This window comes from Phocoena sinus, chromosome 10, assembly GCF_008692025.1.
Source record: "Phocoena sinus isolate mPhoSin1 chromosome 10, mPhoSin1.pri, whole genome shotgun sequence".
NCBI classification, from domain to species: domain Eukaryota; kingdom Metazoa; phylum Chordata; class Mammalia; order Artiodactyla; family Phocoenidae; genus Phocoena; species Phocoena sinus.
This window is the reverse complement of record NC_045772.1, coordinates 100734744-100760538: the sequence shown is the minus strand read 5'-3', so window position 1 is coordinate 100760538 and position 25795 is coordinate 100734744. Positions and strand designations below refer to the sequence as shown.

The window sequence follows — 25795 nt, the reverse complement described above, 5'->3', positions numbered from 1 at the left end:
ATATATTAATATTTATATAAAAATTTCAGCTAGAAAAAAGTAACAGCACAGAAATAAATAGTTTTAAATAAACACAAGTAAATATATACATTCTGTGTTGTCCACCCTCAAGAATTCTCCACTGTTTTGTAAAGGTTAAGTCTTCTTTATACAAAGTCACATAGTTTAAATTATTTACAGAGAGTTTTGGGTCCAACTAACTAGCCAGAAACTCCTTACCACAGAGATAAAACAGAGCAGTAAAAAAACTATTTCCAGCAATATTACATTCCTTTTGGGAAAGCACTCTATAATTCATGGATGAGTCATTGTGGAAATAAAAATGTTAAATAATGGGTAAGACTGTAACTGAAAATCCTGAGAGCTAATTACCCTACTCAAAGGTCCTGGTAACTCCTTCAGGAATATTAAGGCTACACTGGTAATAATTAGTTATCCAAATGAAACTTATTATCCATTGTGACCCACTTTCTAGAAAATCTGTATAGGTCCCATGCTACTGCTTCCCTCCTCACAGCAGATTATAAGATACATCCCATACTTCAAAAAATGTTCTACAACATTCTTTGTATTTATGAAATACGAGACTTGGTTCCAATTGACACTGATTGCTCTGTATACCTATTATGGCATTTAGTCTTGTCCATAATTTTATACACATTATCTCCTTTAATCTCATTTAATTATCACAACAATCAAAAAAGCATTTGCTCCATGTGACAACTGATGAAACTCACAAGAAAGCTCTTTGCTCTTTATATGCAAGCACTGATTTTATGCTGCCTACCTTGGAAAGGACATCAATAGTCAAGTATTTCTCATTCCCAGAAGGGCCTACCTTGGTTATGTGAATCAGTCTTGAACCAGGGCATTAAATCAAAGTGAAGAGATTCTTAGAGAGAATTCCATTAGGAAAACTGACAAAAACAAATCAGATAACTGGTGGGACTTCCCTGGTGGTCCAGCAGTTAAGACTCCGCACTCCCAATGCAGGGGGCCTGGGTTCCATCCCTGGTCAGGGAACTAGATCCCGCATGCCGCAACTGAAGATCCCACATGCCACAACGAAGATCCTGCACGTGGCAACGAAGATCCCGCACGTGGCAACGAAGATCCCACGTGCCGCAACCAAGACCCGGCACAGCCAAATAAATAAGTTTTTTTTTTAAATCAAATAACTGTAGAAGTAAGAAAGAATCTCTAGAGACCACCTTGTCCAACCCTCTAGGGTTTACAGATGAGAAAACGGGTCCAAAAAGATTAAACCATGTACCCATGGTCACACACCTAGTTACTACTGACTGGCAGAGCCAGGATCAAAATGAGAATGCAAGTCTCCTTTTTTAGAATCAGTGTCCTATCCACTACACCAGCGATTCCCAAGCTCATCAGACCCAAGGCCACCCTTCCCCTTCTTATAACAAGTATCTTGTCATGTGCCCTTTACTATCTTAAAATAAAATTCATAGATAATAAGCCTACCCTCACATGAAATCCACAAATATTAATATAATGCTCTGTGAAAGAAAGATAAGGAGTTTTATAATAAAATAACATGTATTTTAACATGTGAAATGCTGACATGGGCATGTGCAGAGAGAGGCTGTTTGGTGGATGCATTGGTCAACAATGCAATGTTGCTGCTTATGTCATTTTCTAAAATAATAAAAACTCTACATAAAGTTCCAAACAAAACAAAGTTATGATCTTCCATCAACTTACACAGCAGTCCCAATGCTAGAAAACTCAATGTACACTACAGCTATTCAAAACGACGCTAATGTATCCACGCAATCTAGGCTCAGGTCATTATAAACAGATTTCTCATCTATACAAATTTTTGGCAAGACGTTTGAAAATCATATGGAATAAGGGAGAATTTTTCAATGCAGGGCTATCCTAAGCATTTCAGGGTATCTAGGAATCCTGGGCCTTCTCTACCCTAAATCCAAACACTGCCTTCTGCATCCAAAGTATGCTTCCTGCCAATGTTCCCAAAACTTTCCAACAATTGAGAACAACAAGTACCTATCACCAAAAATACCAAGAGAAAGTCAGGAATCTGTCCACTACCATTTAAGTAGATTCTCTTTTGACTGCTTCGTTTCTTGAAAATGCTCTGTACCATGGGGAGCATGTTTTCTCAGAGAAACAAGAAATATACCTCATGAAATTACAGGATAGGAAAGGTTGGAACTCATTAAGTATGCTTCTCTCCTAAGAATGTGTCACCTATGCTAAGTGCCTATGCCCATGAAGAGCCATGTGGCTCTTAGAATAAATTACTCAGATTATCAAATCTATGAAAGATAATTAAAACTAAGAACATTTTCTGAATATATTCTTCTACTTTCTCAGTAGATTTTATATCCTACACAACAACAGTTTTCACTTAGCTCCCCCAAAAATGTTTTTCTTTGACATAGAGTGAATGCTGTAGGGCATTTATAATGTAAACAGTGCAGCTGTGTAAAAATAAATAAATAAAAATACTATGCTTAAACAAAGATTCATCTGTGAACGGCTAATCAAAGCAGATTTGCTTTCATTTTAATACCATTATCTCAGACCAACAACAGGAATGATACTGGTGTACAAAGAATAATATATATAAATACCAGTCTAAAAGTCTTTACAGATGGTATGCAAGTCATCTATAACATACCATTATTTATATTTTTTTGACAATGAAAATACCTGAATTACAGACACATATCTCTTCCTAGATTTCACAAAACACAGAAGGAGAACTCAATATAAATAATGAAGAAACTGGGGCTTCCCTGGTGGCACAGTGGTTGAGAGTCCGCCTGCCGATGCAGGAAACACGGGTTCGTGCCCCGGTCCGGGAAGATCCCACACGCCGAGGAGCGGCCGCTGAGCCTGCGCGTCCAGAGCCTGTGCTCCGCAGCGGTAGAGGCCACAACTGTGAGAGGCCACAACAGTGAGAGGCCCGCGTACCACAAAAAAAAAAAAAAAAAGAAACTTAACCTGAAAAAATATTTCTCAGTTATGCTTTTAAGGACACAGTTCTTCATCACAAAATTTTACAGCACAGAGGAAAATTTAAGAGATTAACTTGTCCAAATCCCTGCTCTAAGGCAAAAAAATGTATTGTGTGATAAACCAGTGGGTGACAACCTCTCATCGTATCTTATGCTGGCAGTATCAGAAAATAAAAATACATATTTTCTCTTTTCTTTTACCGTTCAGAGAATTTAAAAACCAAATCAAGATGAAACATACGAAATAATAGGCCTAAACATTCACAAGGTAACTTTAGCAGAAACCAGCACATATCGTGGGCTCTGCACTCAACGACAGCTCCCTATTTTAAGTTTAATGGGTATTCCTCAAGCACAAACTAGGTAATTAAAAAGTTACATAAAATTTTCCATGAGAATGGCTTAAGATGCATTGCCTGCCAATATTCTTAGTCTTTAAAATTGAGCTCTCCTTCAGAATTTTACAATATTTTCTAATAGTTAAGCAATAGTAATACAGATTCCCGCTGTCAAGGAATTCTTGATGATTTGCTCTCATTTTCAGGGCAACAAATTATAATGTTCAAGCACTGCTCACAAGTCAATTTTTAAAGTATGCAGTAGTTCTTGAAGAATTTAAGTCCTCCTTTATTTAAGGTTATGGATATTAAATGGATCCCAGAGAGCGAACAAATTTAAAAATCACAATTACAACCAAAAATTGATCAATATATCCTTTTCCTTTTTTAGTTTCTTCACAGTAAAAACTGGGTAACTGATGAGACAAAGAGGAATCCTTACTGCAAAACATTCCATAAGGAGAATATTTACTGCTTAGCCAACTATAACTACTGGCTAAGACAGCCCACCCAAGGCACCTCTCTAATGACAGAAAAATATATGCCATTAACAAGCAGCAACAAGAAGAAAACATTGGCTCTTTTGACCTTTTTCAACTTGTTGCTATTCCTTTCACTGATGTTTCTACTAAGGGGTACACTATGTATTTCTAGAAGTCTATTATCCTCCTATTCATTATACCCTACAAAATAAGATACAGTGTGAAAAGAACAATCCAAGAGAAAATGTAAGTATTCTTTACATAGATCCTCTAAATCACTAAGACACTTTAACGTTAATTCAGGAGTCCAAAAATTCAAGAAAGCAATTTACCACCTTAATAGTTTTCACATTGCTTTCAGCTTTATTTCTAGTTTAAGGTCAGTTCAGCAGAAAAATACAATAATACAAAGGGGGTGTTCAATATTTGTTAAGTCAACAATATTAAACATTAAACATTAAAACTAGTATTTAAAAACAGATGGGGCCTTCCCTGGTGGCACAGTGGTTGAGAGTCTGCCTGCCAATGCAGGGGACGCCAGTTCATGCCCCGGTCTGGGAAGATCCCACATGCCGCAGAGCGGCTGAGCCCGTGAGCCATGGCCGCAACGGGAGAGGCCACAACAGTGAGAGGCCCGCATACAGCAAAAAAATAAAAATAAAATAAAATAAAATAAAAACAGATGAACACTTTCACAAGCTTGCCAGAAAAAGGGTGGCATCTCTAACCACAGTTTATATCTGAGAACGCACAACCAAAACGATTAAGGATAGATCTCAAAGCAGGAAGTTTCATTCAATGCACATGGATAAATTCATTCCAAAACTTTGAAGAAGTACTTTTCCAGCTTTCTAAAACAGCAAAGCTTTCTATTATTTAATACTGTCTGGGCTGAATTTTGGTATTAGGTTTTATCCAGTCTTTTCCCGTTATTTACTATTACTGAAGAAATAGTAAAATTTCCTAAACCATGGCGAAGAAGCAAAAGCCTTGCTGATGTCAAAGACCACGACGTTTTATTACAACACAACAGATAAGAGAAGAGGGGTATTATAGCTAAAGAATAAACTAATCAAGACCCTTAGTGGCAACCTCTTACCAGAGTCAGAAGACCCCAGTAAGGCCTTTAGACTCATAGTCCCTTCTGCCTGGAACATTTCACCCCCAAGAGTCACATCATTCAGGTCTCTCTTTCTCAGAGGCATAAAGCACTTCTGCTGCACACTGAAATACAATGGCTGTCTCAGTGAGCACCATTTTAAAAGACTGAACTCAAAAACCAATGATTATTCAGACTCAGGTATACGGATAAATTTTTCTCAAAATTTAAACTAACCTGTCAACTCAAAGACAATAACTGGCAATACTTCTTGCCAATGATAAAATCCGAGTTTCAAGGAAAACTCAGAATTTTGGAAAACTTGTATCTCCTGCCTGGTGACCTTACCAATACTTGAAGACTCTTCTGATGAAATAAGAAGTGCTATTAACGAAAGAATTTTTTTAATCTGTCTAACGAAATGTGTCGACTTTCCAACTCCAGAAGGAAAAATAAATGCTTTTGGAGATGCACATGGCAGCACAGAAAGTGAGAAGAAACAGTTCATAAAAGATTTCTAATCTTGTCCTTAGCGAAGAACGGAACACTTTCAATATGAAGTTAATCGTTTTCTTGCTGAAAGCACATTTCCACAGTACTTCTCTTTTTGACGAATTTACTCCAAATTCATCATGCAGAGGTACCTGATTTCAATGAACTTGTTAACTAAAACAAAATAAAGGATGTCTATTAGCAAAAGTTCGTTCATGACAGGAATATAAACATTCACCTTTCTAAATGAAGAGTGACTTTCAGTAATCGAGAGTCACTCAAGTTATCTACCATCAAAGAGAAATACCACAAGAAAGACAGGAGACCAAGACACAGACACAGCGGGTGAGAAACCATACATAAAACATGTGCTGTTAAATGGCTTCTCTCTTCCTCTCCACTCCTAACTCCCACAAGCAGGGACATTCAGCTTGTGCTCACAGGGACTGTGAGGTCACAGTCACTAGTCTCTTATCTGCAAATGCTTACGAAAAACTTCTACTCAAATAATGAAAACTAAATTCACCATTTCTTACCCTTAATCTAGTTCTACCTTCTAATCTCTAACCATTTATCATCAATGGCAAAAACATTTCCTCAGTCTCAATACCACAGTTCATCGCAGTCTTCTCTCTTGCCATCACAGTCTATATGCAAATATCTCTTTGAAAATACTTCCTGGATGTGCACCTCCTTCCCCATTCCTCTTACCCAAATAAATCCAGGCCTCCTGCAACGAACTCATTCGCTTTCCCTGCCTGCCTTCCTTCAATCTGCTCTGCAGACAAGCAATAAAAGCTGCTCCTAAACAACTTTTTTGGTTATGTCTTTCATTCCCTTGTTCGAGAACACCCTAGGGCAACTAACTTCCTGTTACTTTCTTCAAATTCTTCTTTGAATAAGTCAGATTAAGAAGGAAAAAAGTTACACACTTTTAAAGGATGAATTAAATTATACCTCAATAAAGTTGTCATAAAGGGAGAGAGGGAGGAAGCTAGGCCAGGAGCGGCAAAAGAGGGTGAGAGGAGGGGGAACTCTTTAAATGGCTGCCGGAGAAGTCACTGCAGGCACCCTGCAGAGCTGAAAGGCCAGGAGCACCCACACAGCTGTCAGAGGCATCGGGCCTCCCAGGAACCAATTCCAGTGACGGTCAAGCACTGGACTGTGAAGCTGACTCTTGCATCAAACGGATACAGCTTTGTTAGAAAATGCATTCCTCCATGGAGCCAGAACGTAAAACCTTCATATCTGTACTCCTTTTTCCAGTACTGGCTTTCCAAAAAAAATACCGAAGAAGAAAGAAAGGGAAAAAACTTTCTTCTTCATGGCTGCCCGTCGAAACACAGAGTATAACTAAAATGCCACACGTCTCTCCTTTAGAGTTCCCACAACCACTTGTTATAAAGCATGGTTTCCAGGCCCCTCCAATACTCTTCCGGGCAAATAGAGCACTGGTAACATGATAGCAAGTTCCAGGGGCAGCATGATTTTAAAAAGTAAAATGGAACTATGACCTCCCTTGATCGATATTAGTGTAACTAAAAAAAGCAAGTTCATTTTCTGGTTTCTTTTGCACGAAAGAATAAAAAATGGGTTTCCCAACTCATATCTAAGCTGCTATCTTCATAGATTCTGTAAGTTAGCAAACCCATAAAACCAATTCTATCACTGAGATGAAATCACACACTAGACCACACTGCAAAATGTACCAGAGGGGAAAGAGAGACTGCAATCCTCTGGCAACTTCTCGTATTTCCTCACAAATAAGCCCTGTCAGGTATTTGTACAACAGTTTTTATTAGATTCACTGGATCATCTTCCATAATACTCCACTACATCCCAGGTAAGCAAATTTACCAGCTCTACAAGAAGCCAATTTCCCACACGCATCTATATACCTTCGCACATGAAAAATCCAATGGATGGGTAGCTTATATTTCTATAAGCCACACATGAACCAATTTTGCTTCTCAAAATGACTGTTAACTCCCCAAAAGGAGCATATCTATCTCACATTTGACTTAATTTTCTCAGGACATTCTCCACAGTGCCTCTAACACATGCCATTTCTGGAACGCCAGAAAAGATCAAATCTATCTGGAAGAGAGACTAGAATACCGATTTATCCACAATACTCTGAATAATCATTCATAATTCATCTCTGTGTTAAAACGGGATTATCAAAAAGAAAAGTTAAACAAAGAGTCCAAGACAGAGATCCCAGATTTTGAAATCAGACTTTAAATGACAGTGAAACAATTAGCAACCTCATGAAAAAGTTTATTTAAATTCAAATAATAATGGCTTTCACCATGTAACAAATCAAGGTACAACCTAAAATTATTAAAATGTTAACAGTCACGAGTGTCCAAACAGTGAGAACAAATGACAAAACAAAGATTTACAGAGAGCAAGTCTCTTTTTTAATTTCTGAACTTCAAATTCTCTTGATCCCTAAATAAATAAAATCAAAAAATCAGAATCCTGAATAAAATCAAACTCCAAGAGCAAAAACTTACAAAAAGCAAAACATTAAACTCACTTGCCATACTGTAATAGTTTTTTAAAGGTACTCTGATCACACAAAATTCCAATGAAAGTGGTTTAAAATAATTATTTTAAAAATAAGCTTCCAACTAAACATACAGGAATATTACAAGGCATAATAACCAAAAAGAAGTATGACAGTATCTTTATTAGATGCTGGTTAGAATAAAATTTAAAAATATAAATCATCCAAAGCCTTAGCTTTGCAATTAACCAAGCTCACAGCTGGACTTTTATTCTTCATCAGGTAAGCACACCAAAAGCCTTCCTCGGGCTTCCCTGGTGGCGCAGTGGTTGAGAGTCCGCCTGCCGATGCAGGGGACAAGGGTTCGTGCCCCGATTCGGGAAGATCCCACATGCCGCGGAGCGGCTGCGCCCGTGAGCCATGGCCGCTGAGCCTGCTGCTCCGCAACGGGAGAGGCCACAACAGCGGGAGGCCCGCGTACCGCAAAAAAAAAAAAAAAAGACTTCCTCATTCTCAATTTCAAAAAAGAAAAAGAAAAGCCTTTTCCTGTTAAAACATATATTGTTCCATTTCTCCAACACCAGTACTTGAAAGTTCAGTAACAAAAACAGCTGGATATTTATTTTTGAAACAATCTTCTAAAAGGACTTCCTAATAATGAACCATACACATTAGGCAATTCTAAGCAAATGTGTTTTTTCATTTGATAGGATTCTAGACCAAGATCTCTGTGGTCCAATCAGATCAAACATTTAGAATGTGTCTAAATCCCCAATCTCAAACTGAAATGGGGAAATTTGTTTAATTACTGTAAATCCTATTAAACCAATCTTCTTTGTAAAGTGGAAAATGTCCAACCTCTGAGGGCTATGGAGGGTGTAATGAATGCAGAGTTTAATTAGGGCCCACTGCCGGCTCACTATAATCTATTAATTAGCATTCTCAGTTCTCTGTATCTCATTGCAGTGTCTCACTTTACTTTAAAATTGCACCCTTCATTTTTTGGACCAAAGTTATACAATTTTAGGATTGTGTGGTAATTATAGTGGGTGCAGGAAGAATATACTCCTGCCAGCACTGGTGTGTAATTAGGGCAGGGGGCGGAATCTCGATAAGGCATTGTTCACCCTCCTTCAGCACATATGGTTTTTCTGGCATCAGAGCTCTGTGGACTGTTTCACTTCCACTGGACTAAAGTGCTGAGTTCCCACCACAGTCTTTTCAGAAGATTCAAATATTTGCCTTTGAATGTAGCTTGATAATTAGAAAGGTTATTGTCACTGCTTTTTATCCACACAGCTTTTAAAGTATAGGCATAACTAGCTGTCTGAATTATTTGAAAATAAAGAAGTAAGCCAATAATTTTTTTTTCTCGTTAAAATGGACTGGAAATTTCCAGGTCGCTGGATAATTAAAACTGTCTTGGTGACAGGCATATTTTCAGCACCATCAAAAAGGTACACTGGCTAGCTAATTCAGTGATAAATTCAATAACCTCAATTTAACATTCAACTTCTACCAAAATCTAATTTATATTTTATATATAACCAATCACAGCAAGTGGCCTTTCTTCCACCTTAAATCCTCAAATTTGAAGAATTAAAGAATTTTTTTAAAAAAGGATCCTGAAGTTAAACTTTCCTAAATGTCAAGAGAAAGAACTGCTACTCACTGTTGGTACTTAATAAATATGTACAATGTCAATGTTAACTTTTTAAAATTAATTTCCGTTCTGTACTGTCAAGATATTGATTTGCCTTGTGATAGGAATTTTTTTAAGATTGACTTTTTTAACATTTACTATGGTAAATCTTAACGCTATACCCCACTTAAGTTACACAGCCTGAATGATTTTTTTTTTTTTTTTTTTTTTTTTTTTTTTTTTTTTTATGCTTTACGCGGGCCTCTCACTGTTGCGGCCTCTCCCGTTGCGGAGGACAGGCTCCGGACGCGCAGGCTCAGCGGCCATGGCTCACGGGCCCAGCCGCTCCGCGGCACGCGGGATCCTCCCAGACCGGGGCACGAACCCGCGTCCCCTGCATCGGCAGGCGGACTCCCAACCACTGCGCCACCAGGGAAGCCCAGCCTGAATGATTTTGATAACGGATCTTAGAGCGTGTGGCAAAGTTATATTCTCGTAAGAAGTGACAAAAGATAATATATGCTGAAAGAAAAGAGGAAGAGAAAGAGAAGCTAGGGAAAAGAAACAAGCAAGAATGGTGAGCAGACATGGCAGCCAGAAAAAAATTAAAGCACAGGACCAATCTGGAGAAGGCGAAGAAATGGAGAGCACAAAACACTAAGAAAAACAGGAAGAAGGAAAATAAATGAACCAAGAAGGGAAAGACCTAAGAAAGAAAAGAGAAAGAATGGCTCATTTCATTTATGTACGTGAATTGTTTCGTGAGTACAGAATACAGAAAGGCAGACATGTATATATAACTAACTAACCTGGTTTTCCTCCTGCACAACTCTATACTGTTCCTTCCAAATAGTGATTTTGGAAGCTTCATCTTTTCTCAGGGCTCGTTCTTTCTTCAGCTCTGGGCTCCAGAAGGTCTTGATGCTATTCATTGAAGAACTTAATTTGCTCTCCTTTACTTCCACATCCTTTCGCAAGAGATCGTTTTCCCTTAATACTTCCTTCAGCTGTGTCTGCAGATCCATGATTGTGTTATCCCTTGCTTGACGAAGAGAGTGAGGAACGGTGGATGCCATGCTCACAGGAGGGAGGTGATGCTCTCCAAATGCTATGGTGTCACTAGCAACCCCACTGCTAGCTATATTGGGGCTGCTGCCCATAGCAGTCATCCTCACACCATAAGGCAGACGTCCTCCAGAACGGCCAAGTGTCATGGTGCTTTTAGGTGTTTCCGAACCCACATTTTCATGGTCACTTAGGTACATAGGGCCAGAAGTGGCATAGGCAGCGTTTAAGGACTGGATATTCTCCATTGAAAGGGTTTTCCCACTGCCACCTCCGACACTGCTTCCAGAACTCCCTCCTGTACTATTGGTTCGACGATGACCCAACCGAGGGGAACGCGGAAGCCGAGGTGATCGCCCAGGGCTCTGGTTGCTTGGTTCCACCTTCCCAACTGAGCGAGCACTTCCATACATGGTTGCAAGATGAATTCAGGTGCCAGGAAAGGTGTAGAGCAGAAAACAAAATACGGAACTCTGTGAGGTTTCTCTGTGGCTATAAGTCTGCTGAAGGCCAATCAGAAATACCAGGTCCTCAGCTGCCCAGTCTTGAAGAGATAGCTTACACCATATCTGTAACGAGAAGATCACACATTAACTCCTCCAAAAAGAAACACTTCCCCTCTCAGGCACTTTCCATTGCCCCCCTTGAGCAAGACCTCCCCTTCGATCATCTATTTACTCCTGCCCCTGTCTACAGCGTAACTTATTTCTCAGTAAACATCATTGTGAAAACACTCAACATGTCTCGAAACTGAATACTGAAACCATACCAAGCAAAGGGAAAAGAAGACGAGATAAGAGTGTAAAGATTGGCAAGAAAAAGATCAAACTCAGTGTTGGAATATATGATTTTTCTAACTGGAAAATCCAAGATCATCAGCTGACAACTACTAGAACCAATAAGAGAACTCAACAATCTGCTTAGGCACAGATCAATATATACGTATCAGTACTTTTCTGTACACTAGTAATAACAACTAGAAAATGCAATTTAAAAAAAATCCCATTCACAAGAGCAACAAAACCATAAAGACACTTTGCTATATAACAAAAATGTGCAAGAATTTTTGGAAAAACTACAAAACGCTCCTGAACAAAAGGAGAGTTATCCATGTTCACGGAGGAGAAGACAAACATTGTAAAGGTGTCCGTTCTTCCCCAGCTACTCCACATGCCAATGAAAATCTCTACAGGATTCCTCACATAACCCAGCAAGCTGACTCCAAAATTCAAATGGAGGAGTAAAGGTACAACAATAACCAAAACAATCTGAAATAGAAGAACAAAGGAAGATGCCCCCTAAATAGCAAGACACATTATAGGTCCATGATCCTTTATTTGCAATGCAAAAATGTTTTAAAACTCTGAAAATAAGTTTTTTTTTCTTTTTAACCTATTTAGTGGCAAAACCTGGCACGATTTGATATGAGGTCACTTACTGTTTATACGTATCTCACCTAGTGTGATTATTCGTACACGTCACTGGGAAAACAATGTGTATGATTACAGGATACTGCATAACGCCCACTGGGCATTATGGGGAAAAAACCTGGACTCCAAAACCATCTCCGACCCCTAGGATTTCTCATAAGGACTCGGAGCCTTTTAAAGCTATAGTGATTAAAACTGTACAGAAATGGCCAAGAATAGGCTCTAAATTATATATGTGAATTTAGTACATGCTAAAAGTTAACATTTCAAAACACTGAGGAAAGGACAAATCATTCAATAAATGGAGTTCCAACAACTGGTGCTCTTGGAAAAAAATAAATTACATCCCTACTTCACACAGTACACAGAAATAAATTCTATGTACATTAAAGATACAAATTTTAAAACTATTAAAAGTACTAGAAGAGGGACTTCCCTGGTGGCACAGTGGTTAAGAATCGGCCTGTCAACACAGGGGACACAGGTTTGACCCCTGGTCCAGGAAGATCCCACATGCTGCAGAGCAACTAAGCCCGTGCGCCACAACTACTGAGCCTGAGGTCTAGAACCCGCAAGCCACAACTACTAAGCCCGTGTGCCTAGAGCCCACGCTCCGCAACAAGAGAAGCCACCGCAGTGAGAAGCCCGTGCACCGCAACAAAGAGTAGCCCCCGCTCGCCACAACTAGAGAAAGCCCACGCGCAGCAACGAAGACCCAACGCCGCCAAAAATAAGTAAATAAATAAAATTTTTTAAAAGTACTAGAAGGGTTTTCCCTGGTGGCGCAGTGGTTGAGAGTCCGCCTGCCGATGCAGGGGACGCCGGTTCATGCCCCGGTCTGGGAAGATCCCACGCCCGTGAGCCATGGCCGCTGAGCCTGCGCGTCTGGAGCTTGTGCTCCGCAACGGGAGGGGCCGCAGCAGTGAGAGGCCCGCGTACCACAAAAAATAAAAATAAAAAAAGTTTTTTAAAAGTACTAGAAGAAAACGTAGGTGAAATATCCTTGTGAACTTCAGTTAAGGTAGGGCTTCTTAAATAAGAAACAAAAGACAAAAAAACAAAGAAAAATGACTAATGTTCAATCATATCAAAATGACAAAATACACCAAAAATTAAAAGAAAAAGCAAACCCTTGGTGAAAAAATATCTAACATATGTATAAAGATTTGTATACAAAATATATAAAGAATTCCTACATGAGAAATGCCAAATCTGAAACAGCAGTGGTTAGATGGGAAGGGAATTTGCCTTCTAAGCTCGGGGAGAAATGTCTGTGGAGGCTTTAGCTTCACTTGTAAAGCTTTAGACTCACAATACTCAAATGCTTGAATGTTTTAATAGGAAAATATGTTCATATTCTACAAGTATAGTAATTAAGACAAATTTTAAAAACATATAGCTATCTACTTTCTACACTCCTCTCAAACATAAATCAATACACATCTAAACTAGATCTCTGTAATTTCCTAATATCATTCTACCAAAGAATTGGCTTAGGTCAAGAAACAGATTTCAACATATTAAATAATATTTTAATACGCAATTGAGAGTGCAATCCAAGTAAATCACATGGTCAAAAGATTTTAAAGGGTCTATATGTCTGAACCAAACTCAAACAAGTTAAAGATCTTCAGAAATATGAATATACTGGCAGTCTCGTCTCTAGTGATCCAGTAAAGATAGACCACTAAAGATAGACCTAAGGTAACAACAAGCAGGACAGGAAAGACACAGAGTCTGAGCCTTCCGTCTCAGAAATAGCAATAGGACACCACGTTCAGATATTGCAATATTCTACTAGTAATGTTAGGAAATTCCTTCCCAGGACTAACCTACCTCAGAAAGTAAACATTCCTTTTCATGATTAATCTGGACTGTAAGGTAGGTGATACACTACTGTTCAAGTGAATTCTATTTCAAGACCAAAGAGGGATGCAAAGTTTTTTCTTTTTTTTAAGTCATCTGAATATTGCTTAAAATAAGAGAGCTATTCATTACCCAGAATCCCTTGAATGATAACAGAAGCTAACATACAGTAAGTGTTTACCATATGTCAGGCACTGTCCTAAGAATTTTATAAGATTTAATTTAATACTTATAAGCCCCCTACAACACAGGCATTGTCGTTAGCTCCACTTTACAGACGAAGAACGTGAGGCTTATAGGTGTTAAGTGACTTGGCTATTAAGTGGTAGGGTGCCCCAATTCCAGAGCCCTGGAAACCCTTAACTACTATGCTTATCCACCATCATCTGCTGATGTTAACACCTCAATTGTCCGTAGGATATTAAAGGCCTACAGTTTTAAGGCAGGGTGTCCTGCTAATCTAGGACTCTAAACCTAAACTTTAAGGCACACCTTAGGTTTTCCAAGGTGTAATGCTTAAATAATCACATTTATCTTTCTATTAAGGAGAAAGTCTTTTTTAAAAGATGGTGGGCAAAAAGAACAAAATAAGGAAAAGTAACAAAATAAAGAATACTAATTCAGAGTCTCAGGAATCACGCCATCAGCACTTTAAAGTGCCACAGTCAAGAAAACAATTCCCAGCTGTGCTTTTGTGCACAACCCTATTTTCCTGTAGTCACGTAACTAAGCCGCACTATTAAACAGGCTAAGGTCCAGCGACAAAAATCCACATCGCGTTGTCAGCATTACGGGTGCACTCTAACATTCAAGCCGCTTTCAGACCCAAAATGGCATTTGCATGTGGAGTCTTTTGTTGCTGTCAAGAACTATATTCATTTCTACAACAAAAGAAGAGAATTCACCAGCTCTGTCTAAAGCCCTCATCCTGGCTTTCTAATATGAGCTTCAGGGAAGACTGGGTTTCAAAATGTTTAATTACTTTTAAAATTCTGCCAGACCCATCACCACAAGATAATAATTCTTGCACTTTAGACAGCTAACAAAAAATAATTCCGACCAGAAAAAAAAAAAAGTTAAGCCATATGATTTCATTTATATAAAATGCTAGAAGGACTCCATTATGACAGAAAGTACATCAGTAGGTGCCTGGGGCTGGGGCTGAGGGATGCATGGATCATGAAGGGGTAGGAGGAAATTTTTGGAGTGATGAAAATGTTCACTACCTTGACTGGGGTGAGGCTTCCCAGGCGTATACAGGTCAAAACTCATTGAACTACAGACTTTAAATATGTTCAGTTTATTGTACATAAATTATACCACAAAAGTTTGAAAAAAATAATTTCACATTCCAAACTCCCCTGCCCTTGATTAATCCAAAAGAAACACCTTCACCAACTACCTACCTGGAGTTCTGACTGCTGCTGGAAAAAATCATGCAGCTGTTCAGTTTGAGCCCATAGTGTTGGCCCCAGAGCCCTACAAGTCTCTTAGTTTGCTTCCTATCCAATATTTTGTTAGCTCCCTATCTAGTATCTGTTGTGGTTACTTCAAACCTTCTCCTCCTACTTACCAGACAGAACACATGAGTCTCCTGAGTCAGAGACAAAGAACTTTATTACTCACAGCACAGCCAGCAGTATAAGCATCCTCTTACCCCCAAGTCCCACAAGGCAACACAAGGGGGCCCAGACAGATGCTACACATGCAGTGGATTTACAGAGGAACGCTGAGTTTAGGGAATCCACCACTTTTACAGTAAGCAGTAAGTAAGCCTGGTCTTCCCCAGCGGGAGACGTTACCTCATCCCTCAAGGTGGCTCGCTGCAAACCCAATCCTGAGAAACGACCCACGTTAAGAGCAGTCAAGCCCTCGCATTCAGGACATGCAGGAAAGAAGAGACCCATGCAGGACTCACTCTCCCGACAAGTAGTTGTGGTAGTTTTAAGGTACCTGAATAAATTCTTTGATACTCCTCCCTTCAAGAGGGGAAGCAAAATTCCTCTCCCTTTGAATGTGTACTAGACTTAAAGGATTTGCTTCTGATGCTGTATCACTTCCAAGACTAACTCATAAAGACACTGGGACTTAAGTCTTGGTCACGCTCTTGGATCACTCGCTGTGGGGGAGTTAGCTACCGCAACGGGAGAGGCCATAACAGTGAGAGGCCCGCATACCTCAAAAAAAAAGAATAGAGAATTCTGTACCTAAATCTTAATTCCAAGAAAACAGCATAAGCTCAACAAGAACAGACTAATACCTCTCATCGTCTAAGAAAATTTTTTAATTCATACACACACACACACAAACACACACAGCAATCATGCAGAAAATATCATGCCTATGTGTACGTATCTGTTCTCAATACTGAAAAATCTGTCAAGTTAGTATCACAGCCAGACTTATCAACTACCTAAAATGAGTTGTTTTATCCTACATTTTGAGTTTTAAAAAATACCTAAAACACCAGCACAGCATTTAAATCTCTGCAAGTCTGCCCAGATTTAGGTTTTTTTAAAAGTTCCTAAAATCTAACTCTGATAAGAACATTACCAGAAATTTGGTTTATCTTAAATTTGGTGTTTATTAACAACATAGTTTCACCATCAATTCCTACTTCCACATTCCCATAAAAAATTTACAATTTTTAGAGCTCTTCAAGTTCACCAAAGAAGCATTCTTAACTCTAAAACAACATGAAAGCCTTAAAATACTGGGGCTCCCTATCAAGAGAAGGCACAATTGTTTCTCAGAAAGTCAAAAAAACTAAAAAGAATTCAGTTCTGGTGACATACACCTATAAGCAAAGATTTTTTTCTAAGATATACAAGACAGTCAACATTCAAAAAGATTAATTTTTTTTTTTTTTTTGCGGTACGCGGGGCCTCTCACTGTTAGGGCCTCTCACTGTTGTGGCCTCTCCCGTTGCGGAGCACAGGCTCCGGACACACAGGCTCAGCGGCCATGGCTCACGGGCCCAGCCGCTCCGCGGCATGTGGGATCTTCCTGGACCGGGGCACAAACCCGTGTCCCCTGCATCAGCAGGCGAACTCTCAATCACTGCGCCACCAGGGAAGCCCCCTAGGTTAATTCTTAAAACAATGAAGTCACTTTTTTTAAACTTACCCAAATGAAGTGGAATGGCAAAAGTTAAAAATACAATTCCAAATCATGAAGCAACAGTGCTCAGGATACATGGACATGGTAGTTTTTATATTTTCCTCCTTAATTAACACTGCTGCCCTCCGTATTAAAGCATATTAGTAACACTCTGCTTAAGTATGAAACCAAAAATGTAACCTGAAATCTTTTCTACAGGGTAAGTATAAAAATGTGCAAAACAAAATGCAATGCATAGACCTTAAATATTTACATTTCGCCCTAACAAGCGCCCTGTGAAGTAATTCTTATCGTGCTCCTGAGGCTTAGTTGTGTAGCAACTAGAAGGGAAGGCTTGGGCTGGTTCAGCTCCACCATTTAAACGTTGTAGCTTTCAACGAATAAATAAATCTCACAGTGCCACAGTATCATCTATTAAATGGGCATATCATCTTCCTCAAAGGACAACTAAAAAGATCAAATTAGTGAGTGAGTATAAAATATCTGGTTCCTGGTAGGTTTTCAATAAATGTTAGTCATTGCACGTCTAGGAATTTATCTTACACATATTTTCACACAAGTGAGAAAACTGAGTAAAAATAAACTGCAGACTTCTTTGAAATAACAAGACTCTGGTTAATAGTCCATATAATTACGAGAATACTGTGCAGCTATTAAAAAGAATAAGGTTAAGTCTGCAAGTAGTGATAAGAAAAGAGATACAAGATATACAAGATACATTTTTTAACATCTTTATTGGAGTATAATTGCTTTACAATGCTGTGTTAGTTTCTGCTGTATAACAAACTGAATTAGCTATATGTATACATATATCCCCATATCCCCTCCCTCTTGTCTCCCTCCCACCCTTCCTATTCCACCCCTCTAGGTGGCTGCAAAGCACCAAGTTGATCTCCCTGTGCTATGCAGCTGCTTCCCACTAGCCATCCATTTTACATTTGGTAGTGTATATATGTCAGTTACTCTCTCACTTCCTCCCAGCTTACCCTTCCCCCTCCCCATGTCCTCAAGTCCATTCTCTACCTCTTGTGTCTTTCTTTATTCCTGTCCTGCCCCTAGAGTCATCAGAACCTTTTTTTTTTGATTATATATATATATATATATATATATATATATACACACACATATGTTAGCATACGGTATGTTTTTCTCTTTCTGACTTACTTCACTCTGTATGACAGACTCTAGGTCCATCCACCTCACTACAAATAATTCAATTTCGTTTCTTTTTATGGCTAATATTCCACTGTATATATGAGCCACATCTTCTTTACCCATTCATCTGTCGATGGACACTTAGGTTGCTTCCGTGTCCTGGCTATTGTAAATAGTGCTGCAATGAACACTGTGGTACGTGACTCTTTTTGAATTATGGTTTTCTCAGGGTATATGCCCAGTAGTGGGATTGCTGGGTCATATGGTAGTTCTATTTTTATTTTTTTAAGGAACCTCCATACTGTTCTCCATAGTGGCTGTATCAGTTTACATTCCCATCAACAGTGCAAGAGGGTTCCCTTTTCTCCACACCCTCTCCAGCATTTACTGTTTGTAGATTTTTTGATGATGGCCATTCTGGCCGGTGTGAGGTGATACCTCATTGTGGTTTTGATTTGCATTTCTCTAATGAATAGTGATGTTGAGCATCCTTTCATGTGTTTGTTGACAATCTGTATACCTTCTTTGGAGAAATGTCTGTTTAGGTCTTCTGCCCATTTTTGGATTAGGGTGTTTTTTTGATATTGAGTTGCATGAGCTGCTTGTATATTTTGGAGATTAATCCCTTGTCATTTGCTTCATTTGCAAATATTTTCTCCCATTCTGAGGGTTGTCTTTTTGTCTTCTTTATCGTTTCCTTTGCTGTGCAAAAGCTTTTAGGTTTCATTAGGTCCCATTTGTTTATTTTTGTTTTAATTTCCATTTCTCTAGGAGGTGGGTCAAAAAGGATCTTGCTGTGATTTATGTCATAAAGTGTTCTGCCTATGTTTTCCTCTAGGAGTCTTATAATGTCTGGCCTTACATTTAGGTCTTTAATCCATTTTGAGTTTATTTTTGTGTATTGTGTTAGGGAGTGTTCTAATTTCATTCTTTATGTAGCTGTCCAGTTTTCCCAGCACCACTTATTGAAGAGGCTGTCTTTTCTCCATTGTATATTCTTGCCTCCTTTATCAAAGATAAGGTGACCATATGTGCGTGGGTTTATCTCTGGGCTTTCTATCCTGTTGCACTGATCTATACTTCTGTTTTTGTGCCAGTACCATACATTTTTAAATTTATAAAAAGAATACAAGAATTCGTGGGGAAAAGTGGGTTTTCACACTTTTCTGCACTGAGGTTTTAACATGAATATGAATTACTTTTATGATTTAAAAAGTAATTATAGGGCTTCCCTGGTGGCACAGTGGTTGAGAGTCCGCCTGCCAATGCAGGGGACACGGGTTCGTGCCCCGGTCTGGGAAGACCCCACGTGCCGCAGAGCGGCTGGGCCCATGAGCCGTGGCCGCTGGGCCTGCGCGTCCGGAACCTGTGCTCCGCAACGGGAGAGACCACAACAGTGAGAGGCCCGCGTACCGCAAAAAAAAACACAAAACAGTAATTATAGACCCATACATATATGGACAACTCATTTGTGACAGAAGTGCAGAGGCGATACGGTGGAGAAAGTGAGGCAGTGGGGCTCCCATGGAAGGAGACCTGAACGCACACCTCCATGGTTGCCACAGTCCACCCCTCATCCTGCAGTCACTTCTGCACACAGGGACGGGAAGCAGCTTCTCCACGATTCTCACGGGCCTCTGTTCTTGAGGGGATCAGAGAAGAGGAAGGTTACTGGAAGAAACTAGAGCTGCCACTGGTCTCAGGAGCACAAATGGTCTCATCTCTCCCTCCTCCACTACCCTAAACGGCACCCAGCCTCAGTTTGCACCCAGCAAGGCTTAGTGGCTTACCTGATGGCAATCCAAACACTCCTTCCTAATAGGCCCTCGGCATGTCCTTCTCAGGCCAGGGCTGCTTCACATGTCCGTTCACAGTTAAGATGGGGCAAGGGGGTACCAAAAGGTGCCCAGCTGGATCACCTCGGTTCTACTACATGCATTATCCCTGCCCCCATTATGGTCACAATAGTGAAAAGTTACGATTTAAATGTCCAACAATGGGGTACTGGCTATGTAAGTTAAGGTACAACTATAAGATGGGTTACTATCTAAATGAGTTGAATAGCATCCCCCCAAAATTCACGTCCACTAGAAACGCCAGAATGTAACCTTATTTGGAAATCAAGTCTTTGCAGATGTAACCAAGTTAAGATGAGTTTATACTGGATTATGTTAGGTTCTAAATCCAACTGGTGTCTTTCTATGAGAAAAGAGAGAGATTCAGTCACAGAGACGCACAATAAGACCACGCAAGAAGGAGGCTGAGACTGGAGTGATGCGGTTACAAGCTAAGGAACACCAAGGATTGCCAGGAGCCACCAGAAGCCAGGAAGAGGCAACGAGGGGTCCTCTCTAGAGGCTTGAGAGGGAGCAAGGCGCTGCCTACACTGATTTTGGACTTCTAGCCTCCAGAATTATGAGAGAGTAAATGTCTATTGTTCTATGCCACCAAGTTTCTGGTAATTTGCTACAGAAGACCTAGAAAATACACCATGTCATTACAAATGATGATGTGGCTCTATACTTAACAACAGAGAAAGGTATTTGTGATCTGTTGTCAAACCAAGCAGAAAAAAGAAAAAGTTATACACACAGATTCCACCTGAGTTTGTGTTTTTAATGTTACAGCAGGATACACGATTCTGGGTAGTAAGATTTGGGGGTGATGATCTCACTTCCTCTCCAAGCCATAAATTTTCTTCTATGAAGACATACTATTTTTATAATCAGGACAAAACAATAAACCAATTTTGGGAAGGGTAGTGTAAAGATATCCAACAAAAATGGTATAGATAAGGCTCTAGGTACTAAAAACTCCCACTACCACTTCTAGAATAAAGCCAGAATGGTTTCCTTATAGCCAAATTCAATGGATTCTCTTCACTTCTACTGCATTTGATGCTACTGAACACTTTTTATTTTTTTTAATAAATTTATTTATTTGTTTATTTATTTTTGGCTGCGTTGGGTCTTCGTTCGTATGCGGGCTTTCTCTAGTTGCGGTGAGCAGGGGCCACTCTTCACCACGGTGCCCGGGCTTCTCACTGTGGTGGCCTCTCCCAGTGCGGAGCACGAGCTCCAGGTGCTCGGGCTTCAGTAGTTGTGGCACGTGGGCTCAGCAGCTGTGGCTCATGGGCTCTAGAGCGCAGGCTCAGCAGCCGTGTCGCACGGGCCTAGTTGCTCCGCAGCATGTGGGATCCTCCCGGACCAGGGCTCAAACCCGTGTCCCTTGCAATGGCAGGCGGACTCTCAACCACTGCGCCACCAGGGAAGTCCCACTACTGAACACTTCTACCTTGAACCTCTTACCTGGGTCTGTCTAATACTCTTCTGCTACTCCTATTATCTCTCCAGGACAATTCTTTTCTACTACATTTTATTGGCTCCTCTTCCTCCGCCTACCTTTAAAACACTAGTATATGCATATGATATCACTTATATGTGGAATCTAAGATAAGACACAAATGCGGGCTTCCCTGGTGGCGCAGTGGTTGAGAGTCCGCCTGCCGATGCAGGGGATACGGGTTCGTGCCCCGGTCCGGGAGGATCCCACATGCTGTGGAGCGGCTGGGTGCGTGAGCCATGGCCGCTGAGCCTGCGCGTCCGGAGCCTGTGCTCCGCAATGGGAGAGGCCACAGCGGTGAGAGGCCCGCGTACCGCAAAATAAAAATAAATTAAAAAAAAAAAAAAAAAAGACACAAATGCACCTATATATGAAACAGAAACAGAATGGTGGACATAGAGTACACACTGGTGGTTGCCAAGGCGGAGGGGGTTGGGGGAGGGATGGAATGGGAGGTTGGGATTAGCAGATGTAGGCTTTTATATATGGAATGAATAAACAACAAGGTCCTACTGTATAGCACAGAGAACTGCATTCTATATCCTGTGGTAAACCATAATGGAAATTAACAGAACACTGTAAATCAACTATACTTCAATTTTAAAAAATACGGATAAAACACTGGTGTGTGCCTTAGAGCGCTGTCCTCAAACATGTTCCTGGGCAATCTCATCCACAGCCACTGTTTCAAATAGTTTCAATTCTTACCTGTTTTAAATAGGTACTTATTTTAATTTAGGTTGTCTCAATAGTCCCAACTCTGGCTTCTCCCTTGGGCTGCAGACTTACATGATCAACTACTTACTGTACATATCTGCCAAGATTTCCCATAGGTAATTCAACAGCTCTAACTGAACACATATTTTCCCTAAATATGCTCCTATCCTCCTATGTTCCCTATTTTGATAGAATTCATTTTGACTCCCCCTTTTCACTCCTCTATTCAGCTTCCCATTAACTAATCAATCACTGTGCACTATCAAGCTTATCTTTCTAATATACTTCCTTTCCATCAAGCTTATCTTTCTAATATATTTCCTTTCTATCTCTACTGACTCATCCTGTGTGGCCAGCACAACAATCTCCAAAAACAGTCTCCTTGCCTATACAGTCTTGCCTCTTTCCAATCTACTGATGATCCTTAATTTTATTTTCTCAACCCAACATATTTAAGGGATATGACACATTATCATCATCAATAAGAGCAGTTCACTTTGATAGACATTCTCAAATTGAGGGTGGAGGAACATGAGGTCAGAGGGCTATTTTTCATTTGATAAGAGCTCCATATTCTAATATCCCACTCTGGACATTTCATATAAATACTATATGAGGCCTTTTGTGTCTGGTTTCTTTCATTTAGCATAATGTTTTCATGGTTCCTTTATTTTGTAGCATGTATCAGTACTTCACTCCGTTTTATGCTGAATAGTATTTCACTGTATGGATATTCTACATTTTGCTTATCCATTCATCAGCTGATGGACATTTGGGTTGTTGATGTTATGAATAATCCTACTACAGACATTCGTGTACAAGTTTCTGTGTGGACAAAAGTCTGCAATTCTCTTCGGTATATACCTAAGAGTGGAATTGTTTGGGCAATATAAAAGCTCTGTTTAGGGAATTCCCTTGTGGTCTAGTGCTTAGGATTTGGTGCTTTCACTGCCCTGGCCCAGGTTCAATCCCTGGTTAGGGAACTGAGATCCTGCAAGCCAGCCACACGGTGCAGCCAAAAAAAACAAAAATAAAAACTCTGTTTTGGGCTTCCCTGGTGGCGCAGTGGCTAAGAATCCGCCTGCCAATGCAGGGGACACGGGTTCAAGCCCTGGTTCGGGAAGATCCCACATGCCGTGGAGCAACTGAGCCTGTGCTCTAGAGCCCGCGAGCCACAACTACTGAACCTGCGTGCCACACCTACTAAAGCCCATACGCCTGGAGCCTGTGCTCCGCAACAAGAGGAGCCACCACAATAAGAAACCTGTGCACCGCAACGAAGAGTAGCCCCCACTCGCCACAACTAGAGAAAGCCTGTGTGCAGCAACAAAGACCCAACGCAGCCAAAAATTAATAAATTAAAAAACAAACAAAAAAACTCTGTTTTGGGCTTCCCTGGTGGCGCAGTGGTTGAGAGTCCGCCTGCCGATGCAGGGGACACAGGTTCGTGCCCCGGTCTGGGAAGATCCCACATGCCGCGGAGCGGCTGGGCCCGTGAGCCATGGCCGCTGAGCCTGTGCATCCGGAGCCTGTGCTCCGCAACGGGAGAGGCCACAGCAGTGAGAGGCCCGCATACCGCAAAAAAAAAAACAAAAAACTGTTTTAACTTTTTAAGAAATATCAAACTGTTTTCCAAAGCATCTGCAACATTTCACATTCTTAGCAGCAACCTATGAGGAGCCCAATTTCTCCACATCCTCACCAATACCTGTTACTGTACATCTTTTTTATTACAGTCATCCTACTGAATATGCAGTGTTATTTTATTGTGGTCTTGATGTTATGACTTTTCATTTAAATAATAATCTTTAAAAAATCACAAGCATATTTGCCGTCATTTGGTGTACTTTTTGGTACACTTTTTGGTATTATGTGTTATTAATGTATTTAACCTATGACATTAAATGTTACTATTAAATGAGTGATACATGCATGTAGAAATTAAAATTCAAACAATAAAAAGTAAGTCTCTCCCCACTGAGCTCTCCTCATTAGAGATAACTACTTTTGACCACTCTGCTTTTAATTCTAGTGGTTACCTCCATAACTCTAAATTATTTGACTCCTAATCACTAAATTTAATCTCCATAACTTATTTCTTCATAACACTTGTTGCCATATAATACGCAATTCCTTTCACTTCTCTGTTTATTGTCAGTCTCCTTCACTAGAGTGAAAGCCCCACGAGGACAGTGACTATTCCCTCTTCTGCTCACTGCTGCACCTCAGCACCTGGAATGGGGCCTGGCACATAAACGGTAGTCAATACATTTATATTAAATTAAGGAGTAAGTATCTACTTCTTGATTTATCTAAATCTTTAAATACATTTTCTTGAGTCTCTCCCCATAAAAGGTGAAGAATTTTGTTCATAACCCTCTTTTTTTCCCAATTTTTGTTGAATTATAGTTTACTTTTAGTTTTCTAATGGTTATCTTTATAATTTTAACTAATATACCTTAACTTTCCTCCATAAAATTTAAACTCAACCGCCCACCACCATCTCAGTATATGATGAGGAACAGAGAGTTCCAATACACCCAGCTACCTCACATTAATGACCTACACCGTTACTTTTACATTGTATAGGTATGTGACATTTATTTTCTGATCTATAACTGTCTTTTCTTTGTCTACAAATCAAATCTGAAGACAGAAAGCCAATAAATAGTTTACAATATGATGATAACGTAAACAACACTCACTGCAGAACCAAGTAGTAATTGGAACTACAGAGAACACACAATTCCATTTTTTCCCTTCCAAGGATTTACTACAATTTACAATTACCCTCTTTACATGTTGTCTGTATTTCTTATTACACCATACTCTATGAAAATAGGATTTTTATACACACACACACCCTTGTTCATTACTGTATCATGCACAGCCCTTACTACTATACCTGGCACACAGTATGCATTCAATAAGTACATGTTTGTAAACAGATGAATAGATTTGTGGAAGTTAGGGGAGGGGAGAAAAGAAGAGGGAAGGTCAGATCATCAAGGATACCAAAGCCAATCTACTTTAGACATTAAGTATCTTTATACAACATCCAGCATCAACCTGAGACAGAGTTAAAGTGGAAGGAAATGAATCTACATACCCTATGAGATCTATCAGTCAAGCAAATGTCAACTAAACATTAAGTTAGAATTTTTTAAAAAGTGGTATCCCGTTTCTGTAATTATAAAATTTTTATTGCTTTTAATAACTCATTTCTCCTATTTTTAAAACCCTTCTATACATGGGTGCAGGAAGGAGGGGGGGATTTTGAGTTTTTCTCCCTTAGTTCTTCAGTACAGTTCCTTCTGAAAAACTTCAATCTTAACTGCTATAAGAAAAGTGCTTTTTCTTTGAATTGAGTTGAATATTTTAAAACGCTGTATTTCAACATTTTTTTTATTGAAGTACAGTTGATTTACAATATTGTGTTAGCTTCAGGTATACAGCACAGCGCTTCAGTTTATATATACATACATATATACATATTCTTTTTCAGATTCTTTTCCTGTATAGGTTATTAC

At 39.7% G+C, this 25795-nt stretch overlaps 1 protein-coding gene across 9 annotated transcripts in view; it reads right to left on the bottom strand.

The window, feature by feature from the left end:
• The window catches only part of ERC1 (ELKS/RAB6-interacting/CAST family member 1), a 391788-nt gene that overhangs the window by 346660 nt on the left and 19333 nt on the right, over positions 1–25795 (bottom strand). For all 9 annotated transcript variants that reach the window (XM_032647173.1, XM_032647178.1, XM_032647182.1 and 6 more), the window contains exon 2: positions 10380–11204. In XM_032647173.1, the coding sequence (XP_032503064.1) occupies positions 10380–11048 (669 nt within the window). In that variant the 5' untranslated portion in view covers positions 11049–11204. The remainder of the gene's footprint in view (positions 1–10379; positions 11205–25795) is intronic.